Source organism: Pelophylax lessonae, assembly GCF_965119305.1.
Source record: "Pelophylax lessonae genome assembly, chromosome: 4".
Taxonomy (NCBI): domain Eukaryota; kingdom Metazoa; phylum Chordata; class Amphibia; order Anura; family Ranidae; genus Pelophylax; species Pelophylax lessonae.
In genome coordinates, this window is record NC_138771.1 from 604,396,800 (window position 1) to 604,418,128 (window position 21,329).

At 44.8% G+C, this 21,329-nt stretch overlaps 1 protein-coding gene across 3 annotated transcripts in view; it reads left to right on the top strand.

The window, feature by feature from the left end:
• Positions 1-21,329, top strand: part of RGL3 (ral guanine nucleotide dissociation stimulator like 3) — a 180,028-nt gene that overhangs the window by 101,392 nt on the left and 57,307 nt on the right. For all 3 annotated transcript variants that reach the window (XM_082254292.1, XM_082254291.1, XM_082254293.1), the window contains 2 exons: positions 12,354-12,535; positions 12,610-12,725. In XM_082254292.1, the coding sequence (XP_082110418.1) occupies positions 12,354-12,535; positions 12,610-12,725 (298 nt within the window). The remainder of the gene's footprint in view (positions 1-12,353; positions 12,536-12,609; positions 12,726-21,329) is intronic.

Below are 21,329 nucleotides of genomic sequence, written 5' to 3' on the forward strand. Positions count from 1 at the left end.
CGCAAGAGCCTTGGCAGAAGCTTGAGAGGAGGGAAAGCATAGATCAGACGATACTGGCCCCATGGGGCCACCAGAGCGTATGTGGCATCCACCAGAGGATCTCGTGACTGTGCCACAAACCTCAGGAACTTTTCTGTTGAGCTAGGACACCAGCAGATCGACCTCTGGGGTGCCTCACTGGAGACATATCTGATGAAACACTTCTGGGTGAAGGGACCACTCCCCATGGTCCAACACCTGCTGACTGAGATAATCCGCCTGCCAGTTTTCCACTCCTGGAATGTGTACGATGGAGAGAGCTGGAACAAAACGTTCTGCCCACCGTAGAATGCTGGCTATTTCCAGAGCTTCCAACACACTTCTTGTTCAGTTGAATCGTCCAACTGAATCCAACTGAATCTGCACTGGAAACCCCTGAAGACGATCCGTCCAGTGATCCAGGCACAGCCTGACTGCATGAAGTTCAAGGACATTTATCAGTACTCTGGACTCTTCAATTGTCTAAACACCATGAGCAGAGCTTCGACCCAGGACACTTCCCCACCAGGACAAACTGGTATCCGTGTTGACCACTGTCCAATACAAGGGGAGAAAGGATTTTCCCTATCGAAGAGCTGGAGAGCGAAGCCACCAAACCAGAGACCCTTTAGTTTCCCGGTCTTAGCCGGATCTGATGGTCCAGAGACTTTGGACACTTTTTCCATTTGACCAAGACCTCCCTTTGCAAGGACCTCGTATGGAACTGTGCAAACGGAACCACCTCAAAGGTAGAAACCATCAGGCCCAGCACCGGCATGCAAGCCTGGAGTGATGACCATCTGCAGGACAGCAGGAGATGAACCGCAGCATGCAACTTCTGCAGTTTGTCCAGAGGAAGGAACACTCTGGCTAGAGCTGAGTCCAGAGTCAGACTCAGATAATCCAATTTTCTGGATGGAATCAGAGCAGACGTCTGGTAAATCAGAAGATAACCGATCTCCCTCAGGATCTGTATAGTGATCTCCATGTCATCTATCAGAATCGCAGAGGACTCCGCTCACAAGAGGAGGTCGTTCAGGTAGCCCAGTATTGCAATTCCCTGCTGATGTAGCAACGCCAGAACCGGAGCCAATACTTTTGTGAAGACCTGAGGGGTGAAGGCAAGACCAAAGGGTAACGCCATGAACTGATGATGCTCCTCTTCTACAGCAAAGCCGAGGAAGCGCTGGTGATGGGCACAGTTTGGAATGTGCAAGTAAGCATCCTTGATTTCTATAGAGGCAAGAAAATCCTCCTAATGTGGGAATGGACTCCATCCTGAACTTCTGTACCCGCACAAAGCAGTTCAGGGCCTTGAGATCCAGAATCGGACGCACATTGCCCTCTTTCTTTGGGACTGTAAATAGGTTTGAATGAAAACCCTGAAACCGTTCCGAGGCCAGAACTGGGACAATCACACCCTGAAGCCGCAGATCTTGTACCTCCCCAAAGAGAGCTTGCAATCGGTCCGGGGACAGGCGCACATTGGAAGGAAAAAACCTTTCCGGAGGGTAAGAATGTAACTCGATCTTGTAGCCGGACTGTATCACTTCATGGACCTATTTGTCTTGCAACAAGGAGGACCATGGGCCCAGGAACCAGCAAAGACTTCCCCTCAGCCCAGGCACGGGTGAGGGCACACCTTCATTGCTGAAGGGGTCTTGTCTGCAGATCTAGAGAATCCCGCTCTCGGTTTGCCAGACCAAGGTCACCTGGAGCCTCTCGAGGAGGACTTGAAAGGTCCCCTGTCAGTGGACCCTGAGGGACGAAAAAACTTCTTGTGAGCCAAGAAGGACATGCCACATCTGCGACGAGGTTCCTTACCTTTACCAGCCTGACGAAGAAAAGTACTCTTCCCCCCTGTGAGACTCTTAATGATGTCATCCAGGGTAGCCCCAAACAGGCAATCTCCATGAAAAGGTAGATCAGTTAAAGCCTTTTTAGAGCCCTGGTCCGCAGACCAACACTTAAGCCACAATACGCCCCTAAGCATCACTACCAAAACAGACAGCCTAGAAATCAGGGGAGCCACATCCAAAGAGGCATCACAGATAAACTGTAGCCCCTGGACCAACTGGTCCGCCAGTTCAGCAAAGGCAGGGGAAGCTGCTCACCCTACAGGTCACGGCGCAAAAGTTTAGCCCACTCGGTCAGAGTTTGCGACACCAGGGCAATGGTGAAGACCAGCCTATGCACCGAACCCGCAACAGTGAACATATTGCGGGCCGCAGCCTCCACTTTTCTGTCAGCCGGATCCTTAAAGGCCAGGGATCCCTCAACAGGAATCATGGTCGCCTTTTTCAAACTGAAAACTGGGGGGAACCACCACCGGTGGAACAGTCCACTTTTTAAGGAGGGACTCCTCAAAAGGGTACCACATCGCAAATCATTTAGGAACCACAAGGGGATGTTTTGAACGCTCTCACTCTTTCACGACAAATCTGAAAAATAGGAGGGAAAAGGAAACACCTTCGCCGATCTAGACGGCTTGCGAGTGCCAAAGGGGACCGGCGCCTCCAGTGCAGCTTAAGCTGCATTCTCCATTTTTAAAGTTTCACTCAGACACAATCAATGCGCCCACCAGCGCCTTTTTGTGCGCATCTACAGGTGTGGAGGAATCTTCCTCACTATCAGAAAAATCAAAATGCGTGGCCGCAGACCCCGCAGGGTGGGCCACGTCCGTGGCAGCAAAATCAGATTTAGGATCTGAGGAGACAGATGAGGCAGGGGAAGGTGACGGGAGATTTTTGCTAGCCCGCCGCCCAAAAGCCACCTCCACCCGGGACCCAAAGGACTCCAGTGCTGCTGCCAGTGCATCAACAGATGGTTGGGAAGGGGTCAGGTGGGGAAACAGGCTCCAAAGACTCCATCAGTAAATAGGGTGACCACCACAAAACATGTCAAACATTGCTAAGGGACACCCCCACCGTTCTGGTAGCACCACCATGTCACCAGCAACAGAGCACCCAACGATTCTGCAGCAGAGAGAGGGAGGAGCCCCCCAGACTCACCACCCCACCAGAAAGGCACCGGCTGCACAAGGATAACACTTGCTCCACGTGTGGCGTCAAGGGAAAGGAAAGACCCAGGAGTCCGCACCAGGGGAAAAGGATGACCTCTTACAGCCGAAATCACCGTCCAGAGGCTCCTCTGTAATGGCTGCAGCATTTAAGTATGTCGGACCAACGAAAAGTGGCAACCGGATTATGCAAACATGGCCCTGGCCATAGACTAATACAGGCTACAATAAAATGGCAGCTCCAAGAGGCTCCCAAGGACCCAGGAGGGATCCCTGGGGCCCAGGAATATGACCTTAGGGAAGAGGGGAACTGGGCACAGACCCCCCCACTCCCCCACTCCTCCCAGCCGATAGCCCAGTCGCCGGCGGCGAACCCCCCCCACCTCACCACCATTACAGCACCATGCCCCAGCCCCAGAAACAGCCCAGACCCCCACACTACCCCAGATAGGGGGGTGAATGGGGGGTAGATGACCCACCAGGACCACCAGAATACAGGGGGGCCTAACAGGAAGGAGGGGAACCCGGGGTCCCACCGACCCAGGGAGGGGCCTGCGTCCACCCCAAAACCCTCCAGGGGGAACAGCTACCCACCATACTGGGAACCAGGCAGGCACTGCTCCAGAGAGAACCTTCTTGCCATCGAAATAGAGGGCTGTCGGTCAGGAGGAATGCTGCGATGCAGGCAGAGATCCGCTTGTATGCGATTTTGCGAGGCATTGTCTCTGTCCAGTGGGGCTGTGTTGCGGCCGACCTCGCCCGGAGCTGTGGTCTGCGTGCACTCGCTGGCCAGACTGGGGTGACCACTGGATCTAGATTATCCAGCCTGTCACCCAGTCCGGCAGTTGATTGTAGATCTTGCAGGAAAAAGAGCCATTCAAAAAGGGAAAAATTGACAGGACCAGAGATCCCAGCAAGGAATTTGGTCTCCTGACTAGGCAGAAAAAAAGAGTGCCTATAGCAGAGAGGGAGAGCATTCCTCCTGGGACTGCCCATAGGTGTAGTCAGTCTTTTTTTCTGCCTAATGTCCTATTTCTGTAGGGGGCAGTATAATCCAATGGTCAAGAATCCTAAGGAATTCTGTCTGTCAATGAATGAAAGAGAAATTAAAGTTTCTTTTGATGATCTGAATCATTTAAGTGTGACAAATATGCACAAAAATAAAAAATCAGGAAGGGGGCAAATACTTTCGCAGCACTGAATATGTACAAAATGAGAAGCTTTCATCATCACTGTTGTCCATACTTCTTAAAAGGAAGACACTCCTGTCCAACACCGGCCCTCTGCTGCATCCAAATTATTCCTGAACAGATGTACTAACCAAGATTATTCTCATCAATGAACCACAGACTGAGATACTTGGAAAACATTGCGTACTTTGCAGTGTCTGGTGGCCTCCTTTAACTAGGTCCATGCACTATTCCTTCTAGGAAATAGAAAACATTCTGTGGAATTCCACGATGATTCATTGCTATATAACTAATCTGAATATTTCTGTAAAGGAAAGGCCATCTATCCAAACCTACAGCTGTTTTGCATGACCTTACTGTGGCATAATTTATTATTACTGATAAAAAGAACTGCAATGTGCTCTTTTTCTATGTATGATGACAAAAACCCCTCCAAAAACAGCATTACAGTATTTTACATTCTTTTTATAAAATGAATATTGCATGTTTCCTTATGGTTGCATAAGCTCCCTTAAGGGTCGTGCACATGATCAGACGAATGATCGTCCATTTTTTGCATGCTAGTCTCCATATCGAAAATTAAGAGGATACTCAATTTACGAAAATTCCCATACGACAGAATACAACTTCAGAAGTGATGTAATGTATTTGTATTGTGTTTTCAGACAAAAACTGTACTAATTAAACAAAAAGATCGTACGATCTTGTATCGCACGAGAACATTTTTCGTGCTTGTCCCTTCTGATAATTTTGCCTAAGTTGTCGTGAACGGCTCTCAGAAGCTGTGTGCTAACAATTAGTGATGGGCTTTATGTCGAGTAGTTCGTGGCACAGCAGCACTAATAATATTTAGGGCATAATTGCTGTCCCCTCTTCTGCGTCGCAGGTGCCATTTCTTCTGCATCAGCAGGGGTTTTCCTTTTTTTGGCTTTGATAAGTTTTTCTTTATTAAAACAAAAACTATGATAAAACGGTTTATAGTGCACCAAGCACAAAAGTATTGCACCCAAGCACCATATTTCCATCCCACATTATATAATAAAAAGTTTTAAAAACCCCCCCAAAAAAATCATCATGTCTGAAAGGCCAACAAGGAGAGGCAGACGCTCACAGGCCACTAAAGGAGGGCAAGCAGCCTCTGCAGGGCCGCTGATAGGGGGGGACCACCAGCCCTCTTGTAGGGGGCCCAAGCACACAGGGGGGCCCACATAGAGAGGGGGATTAGTGATGGACAACAAATACAGAAATCTTCCTCCAGCACCTGAATCTGATCTTTCCCTCTCCCTGCTATCAGCTTTTATCTGTTGAGAAAGAGACAGTCGTCCCTCACTAATCCCCTCCCTTGTGTGGCCCCCCCTCCCAGCACTTATCTCTGCTCAGGAGTTTATTTGTAAATTGTAACTTTGTTTCTTTCTCTCTGTCTCTCTGATCACTGAGCTCCAACTGCCCAGCCTGTATATATTTTTCTCATCTCATCTTTATTTAACATAGTTTTTTTTTTAGATTTAGCAGGAATTATGCGAGTTATGTTATATTTGTGTCTGATAATAGTGATTTTGTTGTAATTTTAGCTAAATATATCTTTAATATTTTCTTGGGGGGGCCCTGCCAGGTAGTCTGTATGGGGCCCCGTGATTTCTAACAGCAGCCCTGAGCCTCTGTGTCGACAGTAAAAAGTGGTGGTCGTGCACATGGTGCATCCTCTGCAGGCGGGGCACGCTTGTCCTTTTTTTTTCCAGTGCTGGTCGTGTTATTGAGCCACAATGTGCAGACGAGTTGGTGGAGTGGATAACTAAGCCGTCCTCATCCTCCTCGTCTTCTGTCACTCAGGCTCATACTAGCTTGCCCTTCACCGCAGCTGCCAAAGCAGGCCATTCCACAGGCTCCTTATCCACAGCAACTCCTTCCGCAGCCCCACCATCATGCACAGAGGAGTCACCTGAATTTTTTAATCATTGTGTCAGTTACATGATGCTGAAGCAATTTGAATGCTCCGATGTTGGTTCCCAGGTTGAGGAAGGAAATAATGTGAGTCTAGAGAGAGGGGGTGACAATGTTGGGCAAGAAACTAGCAGTCATGTTCCCCCAGCTGCAGCATACTGCCAAGTTTGCTCCAGTGACGAGGAGGGAGGGGATGATGAGGTCACTGTTCTTGGGTGCCTGAGAGAGGAAAGTGAGGAGGAGGAACAACTCCAATGAGGACGTTGCTAACTCCCCTCTCTGACTTCCAAAAGTTCATTAGTGTGGGCTTTTTTCAACACCTGTGCAGCAGACTACAGCGTTGCTGTTTGCAATCTCTGTCTGAAGCGGATCAAGCATGGCCAGAACACCAGCCGACTGGGCTCCACATGCTTGACAAGACAAATGACGACCTGCCATGCAGTTTGTTGGCAACAGCACCTGAAAGACCCACATCATTAAAAAAATGCAGACTTCTCCTTTCTCCTGGGACCTCTACCCCTACTATACCTTAGGTCTTCTCAAAAACATGCACTGAGAGGGATGATGGTATAGCAATGGCTGCCACAGGTACTTGCACCCAATCTGCGAGCAGTACACAACCTGTTGATTTCACCACCAGGCAAATTTCGCTAGTCCAGTTGCTGAATCGTAAAAAAAATACTGTCCCAGCCATCCACATGCTCAGTGTCTAAATGCTAGCTTGGCCAAATTGCTAGCACTACAACTGCTGCCTTTTTATCTGGTAGATTCTGCCCCCTTTCGTGAATTTAGGGAATGTACTGTACCACAGTGGCAGGTTCCAAAAATAAATTTATTTTCACGTAAAGCCATTCCAGCTCTGTACCCTCATGTGGAAGGCAATGTTTTGGCCTTGTTGGACAGAGCAGTCAGCAGGAAGGTTCACATTACTTCTGACTCCAGCAAGCATGGTCAGGGACATTACATTACCTTCAAGGCGCACTGGGTAATTCTGCTGGCAGCTGGGAACGATGCAGGACAGGGTTCAGTGCTGGAACTTGTTTTACACCTTGTTTTTGAGAAGTCCTTTATTTAAAAATAAAAAAATAGTGTCCCCCCATATAAATTCATCGTCAATCACTGTCAAACCGCAAATAGGCAGTCCGTGGGAAGCGTTCCCCGAGAGCCAAGCTTTTTTTTACCTGATACCCATTCACATGGGGGGGGGGCAGGGGCTGTTAAAGGTGGCTTACAGATTCTGATAAGTCCCCCCACCCGCAGACCCCGACAACCACAGCCCAGGGTTGTCAGGAAGAGGCCCTTGTCCTCATCAACATGGGAAAAGGTGCTTTGGGGGTCATCTCCCCATGTTGAGGGCAAGCGGCCTGGTATGGTTCAGGAGGGGGGGGCGCTCGCTCACCCCCCTTTTCTGACCTCTGACCTGCCAGGCTGCATGCTCGGATAAGGGTCTGGTATTGATTTCAGGGGGGACCCTATGCCGTTTTTTCATTTTTTTTAAATCTATATTGCTGGGAGCCGACAATACATTACAGCCGTGAGCAAGTTTAAATTACTTTTTTTCCTTTAGAAATGTCAGTATTGCTGCAGCTGGCTCTATACATTGTACAGATGCGCCACTTTACAGGCACATTAAGGAGACCCCCCCGCCCCCCCCCGTCACAATAATTAAAGACATTTTTCATTTTTATTGTTTCACTTTAGGCATCATTAAAATCACTGCTCCTTTAAAAACGATTATTTTAAAAACATTTTTTGCATTGATACATGTCCCCTAGGGCAGTACCCAGGTCCCCGTATGCATTTAATGGCAATATCTTGCATATAAGCCTTTAAAATGAGGACTTTTGATTTTTCATGTTCCTGTCTCATAGACTTTAATAGAGTTCCCATGTTCGCTAGAACTTTTTCCCTGTTCCAGAGGGAAGGGGTGTTCGACCCATCACTATTAAAAATCTGATTATCGTACGATTGGTTAGAACGCGGTATTTTTTGTACGATTTTCTGATAGTTTGTACTAGGCTTTAATGGCTCTTTCCTCATCCAACCTTCAGTGTCCCTGCCTACTTTTGCGTGTTCCACCTACTCTTGTTACTGTCTGTGGTGGGAAAATCTCATAATGGGCACAGCAGATGTGCAAACCCGGGAACTCAGCACAGAGATCATGCAAATAGAGTTACCAAGAGATATACATAGACCAAGAGTTACCAAGAGATATATATGTAGGTATTAATTGTAAGGTGGTTTACAAATCTACAAAAAACTGAAATACAGGTACATCTCAAAAAATTAAAATATCTTCAAAAAGTTTATTTATTTCAGTAATTCAATTCAAAAAGTAAAACTCACAAACTATGTGTAGATGTGTTACACACAGAGTGATATATTTCAAGCAATTTGTTCTTTTAATTTTGATGATTATGGGTTACAGGCAGCTAGTGAAAACCTAAAATTCAGTATCTCAAGAAATCGAATATTGTGAAAAAGTTCAATATTGTAGATTCGCGGCGTCACACTCTAATTAGCTAATTAACTCAAAACACCTGTAAAGGTTTCCTGAGCCTTTAAATGGCCTCTCAGTCTGGTTCAGTGGGTTACACAATCACGAGGAAGACTGCTGACTTGACAGTTGTCCAGAAGACAGTCATTGACACCCTTCACAAGGAGGGTAAGTCACAAAACGTCATTGCTAAAGAAACTGGCTGTTGACAGAGTGCTGTATCCAAGCATATTAATGGACAGTTGAGTGGAAGGAAAAAGTGTGGTAGAAAAAGGTGCACAAGCAACAGGGATAACTGCAGCCTTGAGAGGATTGTGAAGCAAAGGTCATTTAAGAATTTTGGGGAAGTTGACTGAACTTTAGAATTTTTTTTCATATCTGAATTTGAAATTGAAAAGTGTTGCTTTTGTCGGGTACAAAAAGACATTGACGGACTTGTGTTGCATAGAGTTGTGCACCTTGTTCCAGTTACAGTGAAGCATTAACCACTTGCCGACCGCCGCAAGTACATATACTGCGGCGGTCAGCCCCGGCCAGGCAAAGTGACGTACCGGTACGTCACTAGCCTGTCACTGGCTTGTGAGCCAACAGCGGGCGAGCGCACGCCCGCTGAGGCGCGCGCGCGCGCCCGCCCGCCCAGTCTCGTTCCCTAACAAGTCAGTGCGTGTGACCGGCGGACCCGATGTCCGCCGGTCACTCACGATCGTTCGCCGGGAAGAGAGAAAGGCAGGCGGCTAATGTAAACAAGCCGCCTGTCATTCTCCCCTGTGTAAAAATGGAGATCAGACGGTTCTACTATGTAGGACCGTTGATCTCTGTTTTTACACTAGTAGCCATGTCCCATCACAGTTAGAAACACGCCCCTAGGACACACTTAACCCCTCCCTCTCCAATACAGTTAACCCCTTCCCTGCCATTGTCATTTTTACAGTAACAGTGCATATGTATAGCACTGATTACTGCAGTAATGTCACTGGTAACCCCAAAAGTGTCAAAAATGTCAGTCAAGGGTCCGATCTGTCCATCGCAATGATCGTCGCCATTACTCGTTAAAAAAAAAAAAAACACCAAAAATGACAAAAATCTTTCCCTTAGTTAGTAAACGCGATAACCTTTGCGCAAACCAATCAAAATACACTTTTTGCGATTTTTTTTTTACTAAACATATGTAGAATAAAACAAGTTGGCCGAAAATGTTAAAAAATTTTCATTTTTACATTTTTTTTTTGGGGAATTTCATATAAAATAATGTGAAAAATATTGTTATTTTTGCAAAATTTACGCTTTTTTTTTGTTTATAGCGTATGATCAAAAAATCGCACAGGTGATCAAATGCCACAAAAAGAAAGCTCTGTTTGTGGGAAAAAAGGATGTCAAATTCGTTTAGGTACAGCATTGCACGACCGCACAATTGTCCGTTAAAGTCACGCAGTAAAAAATCGCAAAAAAAAACCCTGGTCAGGAAAGGGGTAAAATCTTCCGGGGCTTAAGTGGTTAAAAAGGTTCATTGTATGGACATTCACTCTTTTTGTGAGGTGGGCCTTCAGGCTGGGTCCATGGTGGAGTTCATCCAAACTACATGGTACTAAATGGTACCCTATGCTGCGCGGTCCGAATATGTGCGTGCGCGGGACCTTCAATTGTACTGCGCATACGTGCAGGCGCGCAGCTTAGAGGGAACATTGGCGGCGCCCCTGTGCCCCTTATGCACCAGCCGCCACTGGTGAGAGGCCCACAGATAAAAAAGCAGAACAGATTTTTTGAGGGGTCCTGCAGTACCAAAGGGGATATTAAACGTGAAGACCAAGTTTAACCACTTGCCGACCAGCTGCCGTAGTTTTACTGGGGCAGGTCGGCTCTGTTACGTGAAACAACTTACCTGTATGTCTCTTCGTGTAGCAGATAGTGGGGGTCTGGCGGGTCTGGCGGACGAGAAATCCACTGGGCACCTAAGATCGCTCCCCATGGAGACAGAACGGCAGTCTGCCGATGTACACAAGGCAGACCGCTATTCTGCCAGTGATGAAAACAGGCATCCTGTGTTTCTCCTATTCAGGAACACAGGTTCCCGTGTTCATCCAGTGAGTAACCCCCCCACAGTTAGAAAGCCCCCCCCCCCTATGCTCGAAATTTAACCCTTTGATCGCCCCTGGTGTTAACCCCTTCCCTGCCAGTGTCATTGGTACAGCAACAGTGCATATTTTTAGCACTGATTACTGTAATAATGTCACTGGTCCCCTCAAAAGTGTCAGTTAGGTCTCTGATTTGTCTGCCGCAATGTCGCAGTCCCGCTAAAAACCGATGATCGCCGCCATTACTAGTAAAAAAAAAGAAAAATAATTAAAAATTACATATATCTTTTCCCTACTTTGTAGACGTGATATCTTTTGTGAAAACCAATCAATATACTTATTAGGATTTTTTTTTACCAAAAATATGTAGCAGAATACATATTGGCCTAAATTGATGAAAAAATTAGATTTTCTATTTTTTTTTTATTGGGAATGTTTTTTATTTTTATTTTTTTTTATTTTATTTTTTTCAGAATTGTGAATTTTTTTTTGTTTATAGTGCAAAAACTAACTTCTAGCACCAGGCCTCCTCTGTAACCCTAAACTGGTAACCTGTAGAAATTTTTAAAGCGTCGCTTATGGTATGGAGGTTTTCAGTTTGGCGCCATTCCACGAGCGCACGCAATTTTAAAGCACGACATGTTAGGTTTCTGTTTACTCGGCTTAACATTATCTTTATATTTTACAAAAAAAAAATTGGGGTATAGATTGTTTTTTTTTTTTTAATTCATTAAAGTGTATTTTTTTCCCAAAACCGACCTCCATTTTATTCTCTAGAGCCTCTGCTAAAAAATATATAATGTTTGTGGGTTCTAGCAAAAAATACAGATTTTTACTTGTAAATAAGGCCCAGTCAGCAAGTGGATACTTATCAAGATCCTCCAAGCTCCACTAATCAAATCTAAGTTGTATGTTTTAAAGTTGAAGCCAATGACTTTAGCATAAAATCCTCCTTTACATGTGCTGACTTTTGCTCCTTATACTACTAGAGTGTTAAAGATCTTGCAAGTAGTCAGGGGGCAAATATCTGATGGCTTTTGAATGCATACCCCCCCCCCCCACCCCCTAACTTTCCAAGCCAAGAAAGAGGGACAACTTTTGGCACAAAGTATGTAGACAAAAGATACACTCCCTGCCACACCACCAGTTCTGCAGACCATGAAGAATGGAGGCAGACCCTCCCTGCCAAACAGGTGCACCAACCCAAACGATTCTGTAGAAACCATTTGTAATCAGGCTGTCGAAAAAAAAAGAAATGATCTTGATGTTGGCTTCCAACACTTCTGAGTGGCATGGGTGACCTCTGCCTCCTAGCAGAGTCTGGAGCTTAAAATAGAATGGGCTAGATCCAATATAATACATCCAATAGAGGTTGGATGAAAGATTTGGTGTATTTTACATCTGGTAGTCAAATAATACATTTTTATAGGCATCTGTACATCTGGCCAAGATCTGAGGGACAGCTGAGGAGGAAAGAGGGACAGAGGGATTTGGTTGCAAGGTCAGTCCCTTTAAATAAGGGTTAGTTGGAAGCTATGTTGATGCCAGTCTAGATTTTAGTCCACTTTTCTCAACATTTCTCTCTAAGAACTGACAAGATCCTGCTTTCACTTTAGGGTTGTCCGTGGCCTCCTCCAGACCTGGCTGGAGAGACACCCTCAGGATTTTCGTGATTCCCCACAGTGTTTACAACTTGTCTCCCACTATCTAAGCCAGGACAGTCGAGAGACACCGAGCCAGCTGTTCCGCCTTCTTAAAAGTCTAGAAGAGGAGGGAGAGCAGGACCCATCACAGAACGGTAAGACCCACTAACCAAAGAGTCTGTGCACACTCTAGACTTGTTCCTTACCCTGCTCTTCTTTTTCATATTAGATTGGAGGCATATAACCCGACCAGCAGAGGGAGACTGTGAACCCTCTGCACATAGTTCTTCTTTATTGTCATACCCACCCCAGGATGTGGCTGAACAATTAACCCTCATAGATGTGGTAAGTACTTGGTTACAAACTTGTATGTTACATAATTTCCCAACCATTCCTACTCTTGATTCATAGTGATTGAGCTACGTTCCAATTGCTCACCCACCAGGAACCCAGGAATTTTTCTGAGCTCTATGAATTGATATTTTCAAACCCCTTCAAGCAGGTTTGCCACAATTTGGGTTTCAGCTGTCCCCACCCAGCCCTATCGGGCCGGACAGCACATATTACCCAGTTTTCTCATACTGGGAGTATAACCAACAAAAATGAACTCCTCTGACATCTTGACACTGCATTCCTTGGGACTGTCCTGAGCATCCTCATTCTCTGTTTTTAAATTCTACGCCGGCAGGCTTATGAGTCCAAATTTATACAGCAGAATATACCACTGTTCAAGGTTACCCCTGAAGAAGGAGTTTCAACCATTGTCACTCCGAAACGCGTTGGGTTTGTGCCCTGAAATTTTGTGGTCAATATTTACACGCTGTTGTATTATAATCTACAGAGTTTGCCAATCCTTTTTTAAACATATATGTGTCATTATTAATGTTTTTCAATAAACAACATACATTTTATATCATGTCTTGTCTATATTAAATTCTAACATATATAAGTGCCTATAAAGTCCCACAACAAGGGGAAATTTCTCTATACCAATATATGCCAATTTTAGTCATGTCTGGACATAATTTGGCCAGATTAGAGAATGTGCTTATTATTTATGCCTACCTCATTAAGTAGAAGTAAACCCAATCACCAACATCTCATATTAGCTTTTACCATGGTAATGTTGATGCAAAAGTTCTTTTAATATTTTTAATTTTGCAGCTTTGATTAAAATAATACCCGGTGACCCTACCATGATAGGTCTTGGTCAGGCTCTTTCTGTTAGAAGGTGACAACATTCCGTCCCCGTCTTCCAACTGTGCCTCAACATTGTCACCATAATACATGGGCTTCCATTGGAGAGTGCAAGTGTCCATATACAGGATACTAAATATTTTATTAAGTCCAACAGGGAAATTATGATTCTTACTCTTTACCACAAATTACACAAGTAGGGGGCCACAGTTTTCACCATCAGGAAATTTACCCTCAGAAACCTTACCCTGAGATGGATTGGAGACATAAAGATAGGATGAGATCAGCAGCAGTGAAATGCAACAAACAATGAAAAAGATGTAAAAAAGAGGTAAAAAAAATAACTTTATTTAGAAAAATAGCAACAGTACACAGTGCTTTAGCAAAATAAATGCCATCCAGTTTGAGCTTACATCTATTTATTTACATTCTATTGTTTTAAGGCAATTTTTAAAATCTATGTTTTATAGCAAATACAAAGCCTGCTTTTTTTCAGAATTTACCAGGATCAGCACCTGCTGGTGAAATCTGATACTGCAAGTCGACCATTAAATAGATGGACCATTGTATGTCAAAGATGGTCTTCGGTCTGAAAAGACAGATAAGGAAGAGGGGGAACCTCCTTTGTTAGAAATCACAGTCAGGTTGGGGGTTATCACTTTTTCCTGCAACCATCACAGGCATGACCTCCTCAACGTGCTATGGTCACTCCACTGTTCAGTTAGGGGCTGATCAGTGACCAAACCAGTATCCCTAAAGGAAGTCACTCAAATGTTGCTGAAACTCAATTTTTTGCTTGCAAGGAGGCAAAGACAAAGCAATAAAAATCAACTCCATAGAAGTTGAAATTTAGGGATTCTAACTGTGTCACCAGTGGTCAATATCACCAGATTCACCAGTGTAACAAAGGTCTAAATCTGGCAATACACAGATTGAATCTCTGCCAAAAATTGCCTCATGAGTTGGCCCAGATTTGAGCCATGGCTGCAGTGCCGGGACATGGTCATTCAATGCCTAGGGCAAAGATGCCAAATTGCGCCCCCTCCCCCATTATTTGCGAGCTTATGAGGAGGAGGGGTAGAGAGAGCACAGCCCGCACCTCCTCCCGCCTCTCCCCTCCTATCCTTGCCACTTCCAGCGCTGAGCTGACAGAAGTACAAGTGGAGATTTCTCCATCTGTGCTGTTTAGTGTGGATGAGGGAATTCACTGATTTTTCGCTCATTCATTCCACGATCACAATCTAGCCAGTAGCCACGTATGAAAAGCTTAACAGAGAAAATTGAGATCATGCAAGGTCTATGGCAGTAGTGTGTAAATCACAGAAGTGACTGAACAGAACGCCAGGCCGTGGAAGATAAACCAGTGCAATATCGCCAGGTCGTGGAAGATAAATCAGTGCAATATGTGTATTACAGCTACACAACGTGACGCCATAACCTCTGTGAATATAATTAGGCCATGTATCAATCACTACAAGAGGAGGAGAAGATTGTGTAACTGGGATTGCCTGGATAGGGGTATAATTTATCTGGGCACGCTAACATTTATAAACGCTGTGTCCTGCCAAGGGAATGTTGTAACAGCGGGATTGCAGACTCCGGAGTACTATGATCGTGACTTCCAACCCAAACACTGACCTGGGACTGAGCGGGGTCAGTAAGGGACACGCCTGTATGAGGCACAACACAACGGATTATTGACACTAATAACATATTACAAAATGCTCCACTGTGAATGCGACTGGAGCTGAAATCCAAAACAGACAAAAAGAGCAGTGTGCTTTAACTCTTAAAGGAGAAACCCCAAAACAAAATACTGAAAAAAATAAATAAATAAATAAAAATGAATAATAATAATAATAATAATAATAATATAATAATAATAATAATACAAATAAAATAAAAAATAATAATTTTACATAGTTACAAAGTTAGTCTGGTTAAAAAAAGACACAAGTCCATCTAGTTCAACCAATAAACAAGGGGGGGGGAAAAAAAAAATATATATTTATATATATATATATATATATATATAAATATATATATATATATATACACAATCCTATAGCCACAGTTGATCCAGCAGAAAGCAAAAACCCCAGCAAAGCATAACGTCAGGCCCGGGCCTCCGAGAGTCATAGAGACTGCCTGGGACCATCTGGTCCTCGATATTCTCTATGGTGAACGTCCCCTCCCGCTGCCTGTAAGAACAATCAAGCGACTGAACAGCCACTATAATTGTTCTTACAGTGAAGGGAATCGCCGGCTGAAAAAAATGATATCTAAATGATGCCCGCAGCTGCACCCATCATTCAGATATCTCCACTCAAAGCCCAGAATGTTAGATGACGTCCTGTGGTATGGAAGTGGTTTCAAGGCCCCTTTCACACTTATGCGACCTAAAAGTCACGCAATTTTGCTTCGATTTTTTTTGCTGCGATTTTGACTGGACTTGAAGCAATGCCTATGTCTATGGGCCTCAAAACACTTTAAAATCGGCCCAAAGTAGTGCAGGGACTACTTTGAAGTCGTTGCAACTTGAAGTCGCACAGATATGAACGGTACTCATTGGAAATCATGGAGTACGACTTGTCATGTGACTTTGCAGTCCCAAATCGCAGGACAAGTCGCACAAGTGTGAAAGGGGCCTGAGGACCCATTCACTTCTTTTAAAGTATAACTAAGGCAAACCGTTTTTTTTTTTTTTGTTTTGGATAGAGTGGAGAGGTATTAGAACCCCTTTCATGTTTTTACTGCTGTCTGTGTTCCCATTAGGGAGATTCATCCTCTCTATTAGTCCTGCTTACAATTATCATCAGAAGTGTAATGGAAGGGAAATCTTCCAATGGGGACACTAGTTCTGGTGACCTGGGGTTCCCCAAGGAATTCCCCTAACTTTCAAGGATTTCCTCTCACTTCTTGTTTGGCTATGGGACAGGAAGTGAAGGGAAATCTCCCCTATGGGACAGGAAGTGAAGGGAAATCTCCCCTACGGGACAGGAAGTGAAGGGAACTCTCCCCTATGGGATAGGACGTGAAGGGAAATGTCCCCTATGGGATAGGAAGTGAAGGGAAATCTCCCCTATGGGACAAGAAGTGAAAGGAAATCTCCCCTATGGGACAGGAAGTGAAGGGAACTCTCCCCTATGTGATAGGAAGTGAAGGGAAATGTCCCCTATGGGATAGGAAGTGAAGGGAAATATCCCCTATGGGACAAGAAGTGAAAGGAAATCTCCCCTATGGGACAGGAAGTGAAGGGAACTCTCCCCTATGGGATAGGAAGTGAAGGGAAATGTTCCCTATGGGATAGGAAGTGAAGGGAAATCTCCCCTATGGGACAAGAAGTGAAAGGAAATCTCCCCTATGGGACAGGAAGTGAAGGGAACTCTCCCCTATGGGATAAGAAGTGAAGGGAAATCTCCCCTATTGGACAAGAAGTGAAAAGAAATCTCCCCTATGGGACAGGAAGTGAAGGGAAACCTCCCCTATGGGACAGGAAGTGAAGGAAAATCTCCCCTATGGGACAGAAAATGAAATCTCCCCTATGGGACAGGAAGTGAAGTGAAATCTCCCCTATGGGACAGGAAGTAAAGGGAAATCTCCTCTATGGGACAGGAAGTGAAGGGAAATCTCCTCTATGGGACAGGAAGTGAAGTGAAATCTCCCCTATGGGACAGGAAGTAAAGGGAAATCTCCTCTATGGGACAGGAAGTGAAGGGAAATCTTCCCTATGGGACAGGAAGTCAAGGGAAATCTTCCCTATGGGACGCAAATGGCAAACAAACAAAAAAACTGACAAGGGTTATAACCCATCCTTACTAAAAAAAAATTGTCGCCTTTAGTTCTACATTATTGTGTGTTATGTTGTGTTGGGTTTAGGCAGCTCATTGAATTGTATGGGCTGCCAACGCACTCTATTGTGCAGAAAATTGGACGTGACCCTTTTTTTTTTTAAACGCAATGCACTGCAGTGCCATGTGGCATACTAGACTGTAGATGCATTGGCTTAGTGCGCCACTTGTAATGAATGAATCCACAACATAGTAATGCGTGTTACATGCAATACTCTGCAGGAATGTAAATGGGCTCTAAGTGCCGGTTCACACTATAGCGATGTCCGACATCACATGCGATGTCTGTGCATTGCATGTCTGTACATGTATGGCTGTGCAAATCACATGCAATGTCTGTGCATGTATGGCTGAATTTGCATCGCATTCAGACCAAAGTCGCACAAGATCCTTTTTCTGGTTCGCACCAGAATCGGATCGCATGGGTGTTCACACCTATGCGTTTCGATTCATGTCCAAACTGAAATTCACACTGCGATATGTGAACTGATCTGGGGGTGTCATTAACTTTGTATTGACACTCCCAGTGATTTGCATATGGCAGTGTGAACTGCCTGCGAGTCGGGGGCGATGCGGGACCCCACAGTGGATTTGCAGGGTTCCCGTATCGCATATGTGAACTGGCCCTTAACCGGTTGCCGACCGCCGCACGACTATATACTGCGGCGGTCAGCCCCGGCCAGGCAGAGTGACGTATCGGTACGTCACTCGCCTGTCACTGACTTGCGAGCCTATCGCGGGCGGGCGCGCGCCCGCCGAGGCGCGCGCCCGCCGCGGCTCGTTCACAGGCAAGTCAGTGCGTGTGACCGGCGGACTCGATGTCCGCCAGTCACACTGCGATCGCTCCTGTGAAGGGAGAAAGACAGAGCAGCTTGTGTAAACAAGCTGCCTGTCAGTTCTCCCTGTGTAAAAGTGAAGATCTGTCCGTTCTACTATGTAGAACGGTTGATCTTTGCTTTTACACCAATAGCCATGTCCCTACACAGTAGAAAGCACGCCCCTAGGACACACTTAACCCCTCCCTGTCCAATAAAGTTAACCCCTTCCCTGCCAGTGTCATTTTTGCAGTAACAGTGCATATGTATAGCACTGATTACTGCAGTAATGTCACTGGTAACCCCAAAAGTGTCAAAAATGTCAGTCAAGGGTCCGATCTGTCTGCCGCAATGTCGCAGTACCGAAAAAAAAATCGCAGATCGCCGCCATTACGCGTTAAAAAAAAAAACACCAAAAATGACAAAAATCTTTCTCTTTGTTAGTAAACGCGATAACTTTTGCGCAAACCAATCAAAATACGCTTTTTGCGATTTTTTTTACCAAACATAGGTAGCATAAAACAAATTGGCCGAAAAATGTTAAAAAATTTTGATTTTTACTTTTTTTTTTGGGGAATTTCATATAAAAAAATGTGAAAAATATTGTTATTTTTGCAAAATTTACGCTCTTTTTTTGTTTATAGCGCGTGATCAAAAAATCGCACAGGTGATCAAATACCACCAAAAGAAAGCTCTGTTTGTGGGAAAAAAAGGACGTCAAATTCGTTTAGGTACAGCGTCGCACGACCGCGCAATTGTCCGTTAAAGTCACGCAGTAAAAAATCGCAAAAAAACCCCTGGTCCTTTAGCAGCCAAATCCTCCGGGGCTTAAGTGGTTAAGGAAGAACCAGGCAAAACAAATCTCATCAGTTATGTTATTCCTAAATAATAATAATAATGTATATAAACCTAAGAGCAAAAATATCACACATTGTGAAGTGTCAGTCCATAGATGTGGTGGCTGCATTCGTTTTCTTTTATTTTTTTCTTCCCAAAAACACAGTGTGTGTCCTGTCTACACAAGGCCGTATTTCACAGTCACTTCCAGTCTATATTGTTCCTATTTCATCTTCCTGTCAGGGGAATGATTGCAGGGGATGAAGGAGCTCAGCGAAGCATATCATTGGCGTCAGTGAAGCTCTCTTTGGCCTGCATTTAGCTGAAACCTTATAATGCCGAGAAGAAGAGGGAGGAGGGGTGGGGGGTTAGATGTATGCGGATCTCTCAGTCATGTGGATCTCCCAGTCGTGACCTTTTTAGTATATTTTGTAAGTGTCAAACTTTTGAAGTAGTAGTAAACCCTCAACAGTTTTTAACTTGACACACAATAAACTAAACACTCCCTTGTAAACTATTTATTAAAATTCTTACCCCAGCACTTGCAGTTTACAACAGGCTCCTGCTCTCTCAGTGCTGCTTCCCTGAACTTCCGGTCTTCACAGGAAAGAGTTAACAGTGGACAGTGTACTTAGTCTGGAGCCAGTCTATTATTCTGGAGAAAGGGAGGCCCCCATCCTACACTGTGGGGCTGTGTATTTCTTTTGATGTACACAGTGTAGGAAGGCACACACACAGGCATAAGGATGCCTCCAGAGGATGCTGCAAGAGAAAGGAGCCACCCTGTACCAGGAAACCTGGAGCAGTAGTGAGGGCACCAACTTAAACTGAAACATAGGCAATAGGCAATGATTAAAGGATAAAGAAGCTGCTTACTCAGTATGTGATAAATCGGCTGCTGAAAACTGAGGGGGTAATATCACCTTAAACACTTTACCACCGGAGGATTTTGCTGTCTTACGACTGGGCCACTTTTTGCGATTCGGCACTGTGCGACTTTAACTGACAATTGCGCGGTCGTGCGAAGCCGTACCCAAACAAAATTTACGTCCTTTTTTTCCCACAAACAGAGCTTTCTTTTGGTGGTATTTGATCACCTGTGCGATTTTTACTTTTTGCGCTATAAACAAAAAAAGAGCGACAATTTTGAAAAAATAACAATATTTTTCAAATTTTTTTATATGAAATTGCCCCCCAAAAAATGTAAAAATCTAAATTTTTTTTAATTTTTGGCCAATTTGTTTTCTGCTATTTATGTTTGGTAAAAAAAAAATCACAATAAGCGTATTTTGATTGGTTTGCACAAAAGTTATTGCGTTTACTAACTACGGGAAAGATTTATGTCAGTTTTATTATTTTTTTTTTAACTAGTAATGGCGGCGATCTGCAATTTTTTTTTTTTTTTTTGCGGGACTGCGACATTGCGGCGGACAGACATTTTTGACACTTTTGGGGTTACCAGTGACATTACTACAGTAATCAGCGCTATACAGTGCTATACATATGCACTGTTATTGTAATAATGACACTGGCAGTGAAGGGGTTAACTTTACTGGTGATCAGTGGGTTAAATGTATCCCTAGGGGCGTGATTCTAACTGTCAGGGGGCGTGGCTTGTTAGATCATAACAGAGACATACAATCCTACATAGCAGGATCGCATAGCCTCTGTGATGATCTAAGGGAGAATGACAGACGGCGGTGTTTACATTAGCCGTCTGTCTTTCTCCCTCTCCTGAGCGAGATCGCGAGTGGCCGGCAGACATCGGAGCCGCCGGTCACTCGCGCAGGGATGTCAGTGGACGAGGGGGGGCGGGGCAGTAAATATACTGTAGGCGGTTGGCAAGTGGTTAAATAATGACTGTTGCAGGTGTACAAAAAATTATGCTGTGCACACTGTTGCCAGCTGACACCGTTGCTGTTCACATATCCAGGACTTGACTATGCTGCAACAGTGTCCTAAGTTACAGGACAGTGGGAGGGATCTGCTTGGGCTGGCTCATAGAGAATGCTGGCTGAGCTGAATCAGACTCCGCCCACTTGCACAGACACGCTATATTGTCAAAGTATTGGGACGCCTCCCTTTACACGCACATTAACTTTAATGGAATTCCAGTCTTAGTCCATAGGGTTCAATATTGGGTTGGCCCACACTTTGCAGCTATAACAGCTTCAACTCTTCTTGGAAGGCTGTCCACAAGGTTTAGGAGTGTGTCTATGGGAATGTTTGACCATTCCAGAGGTCAGGCA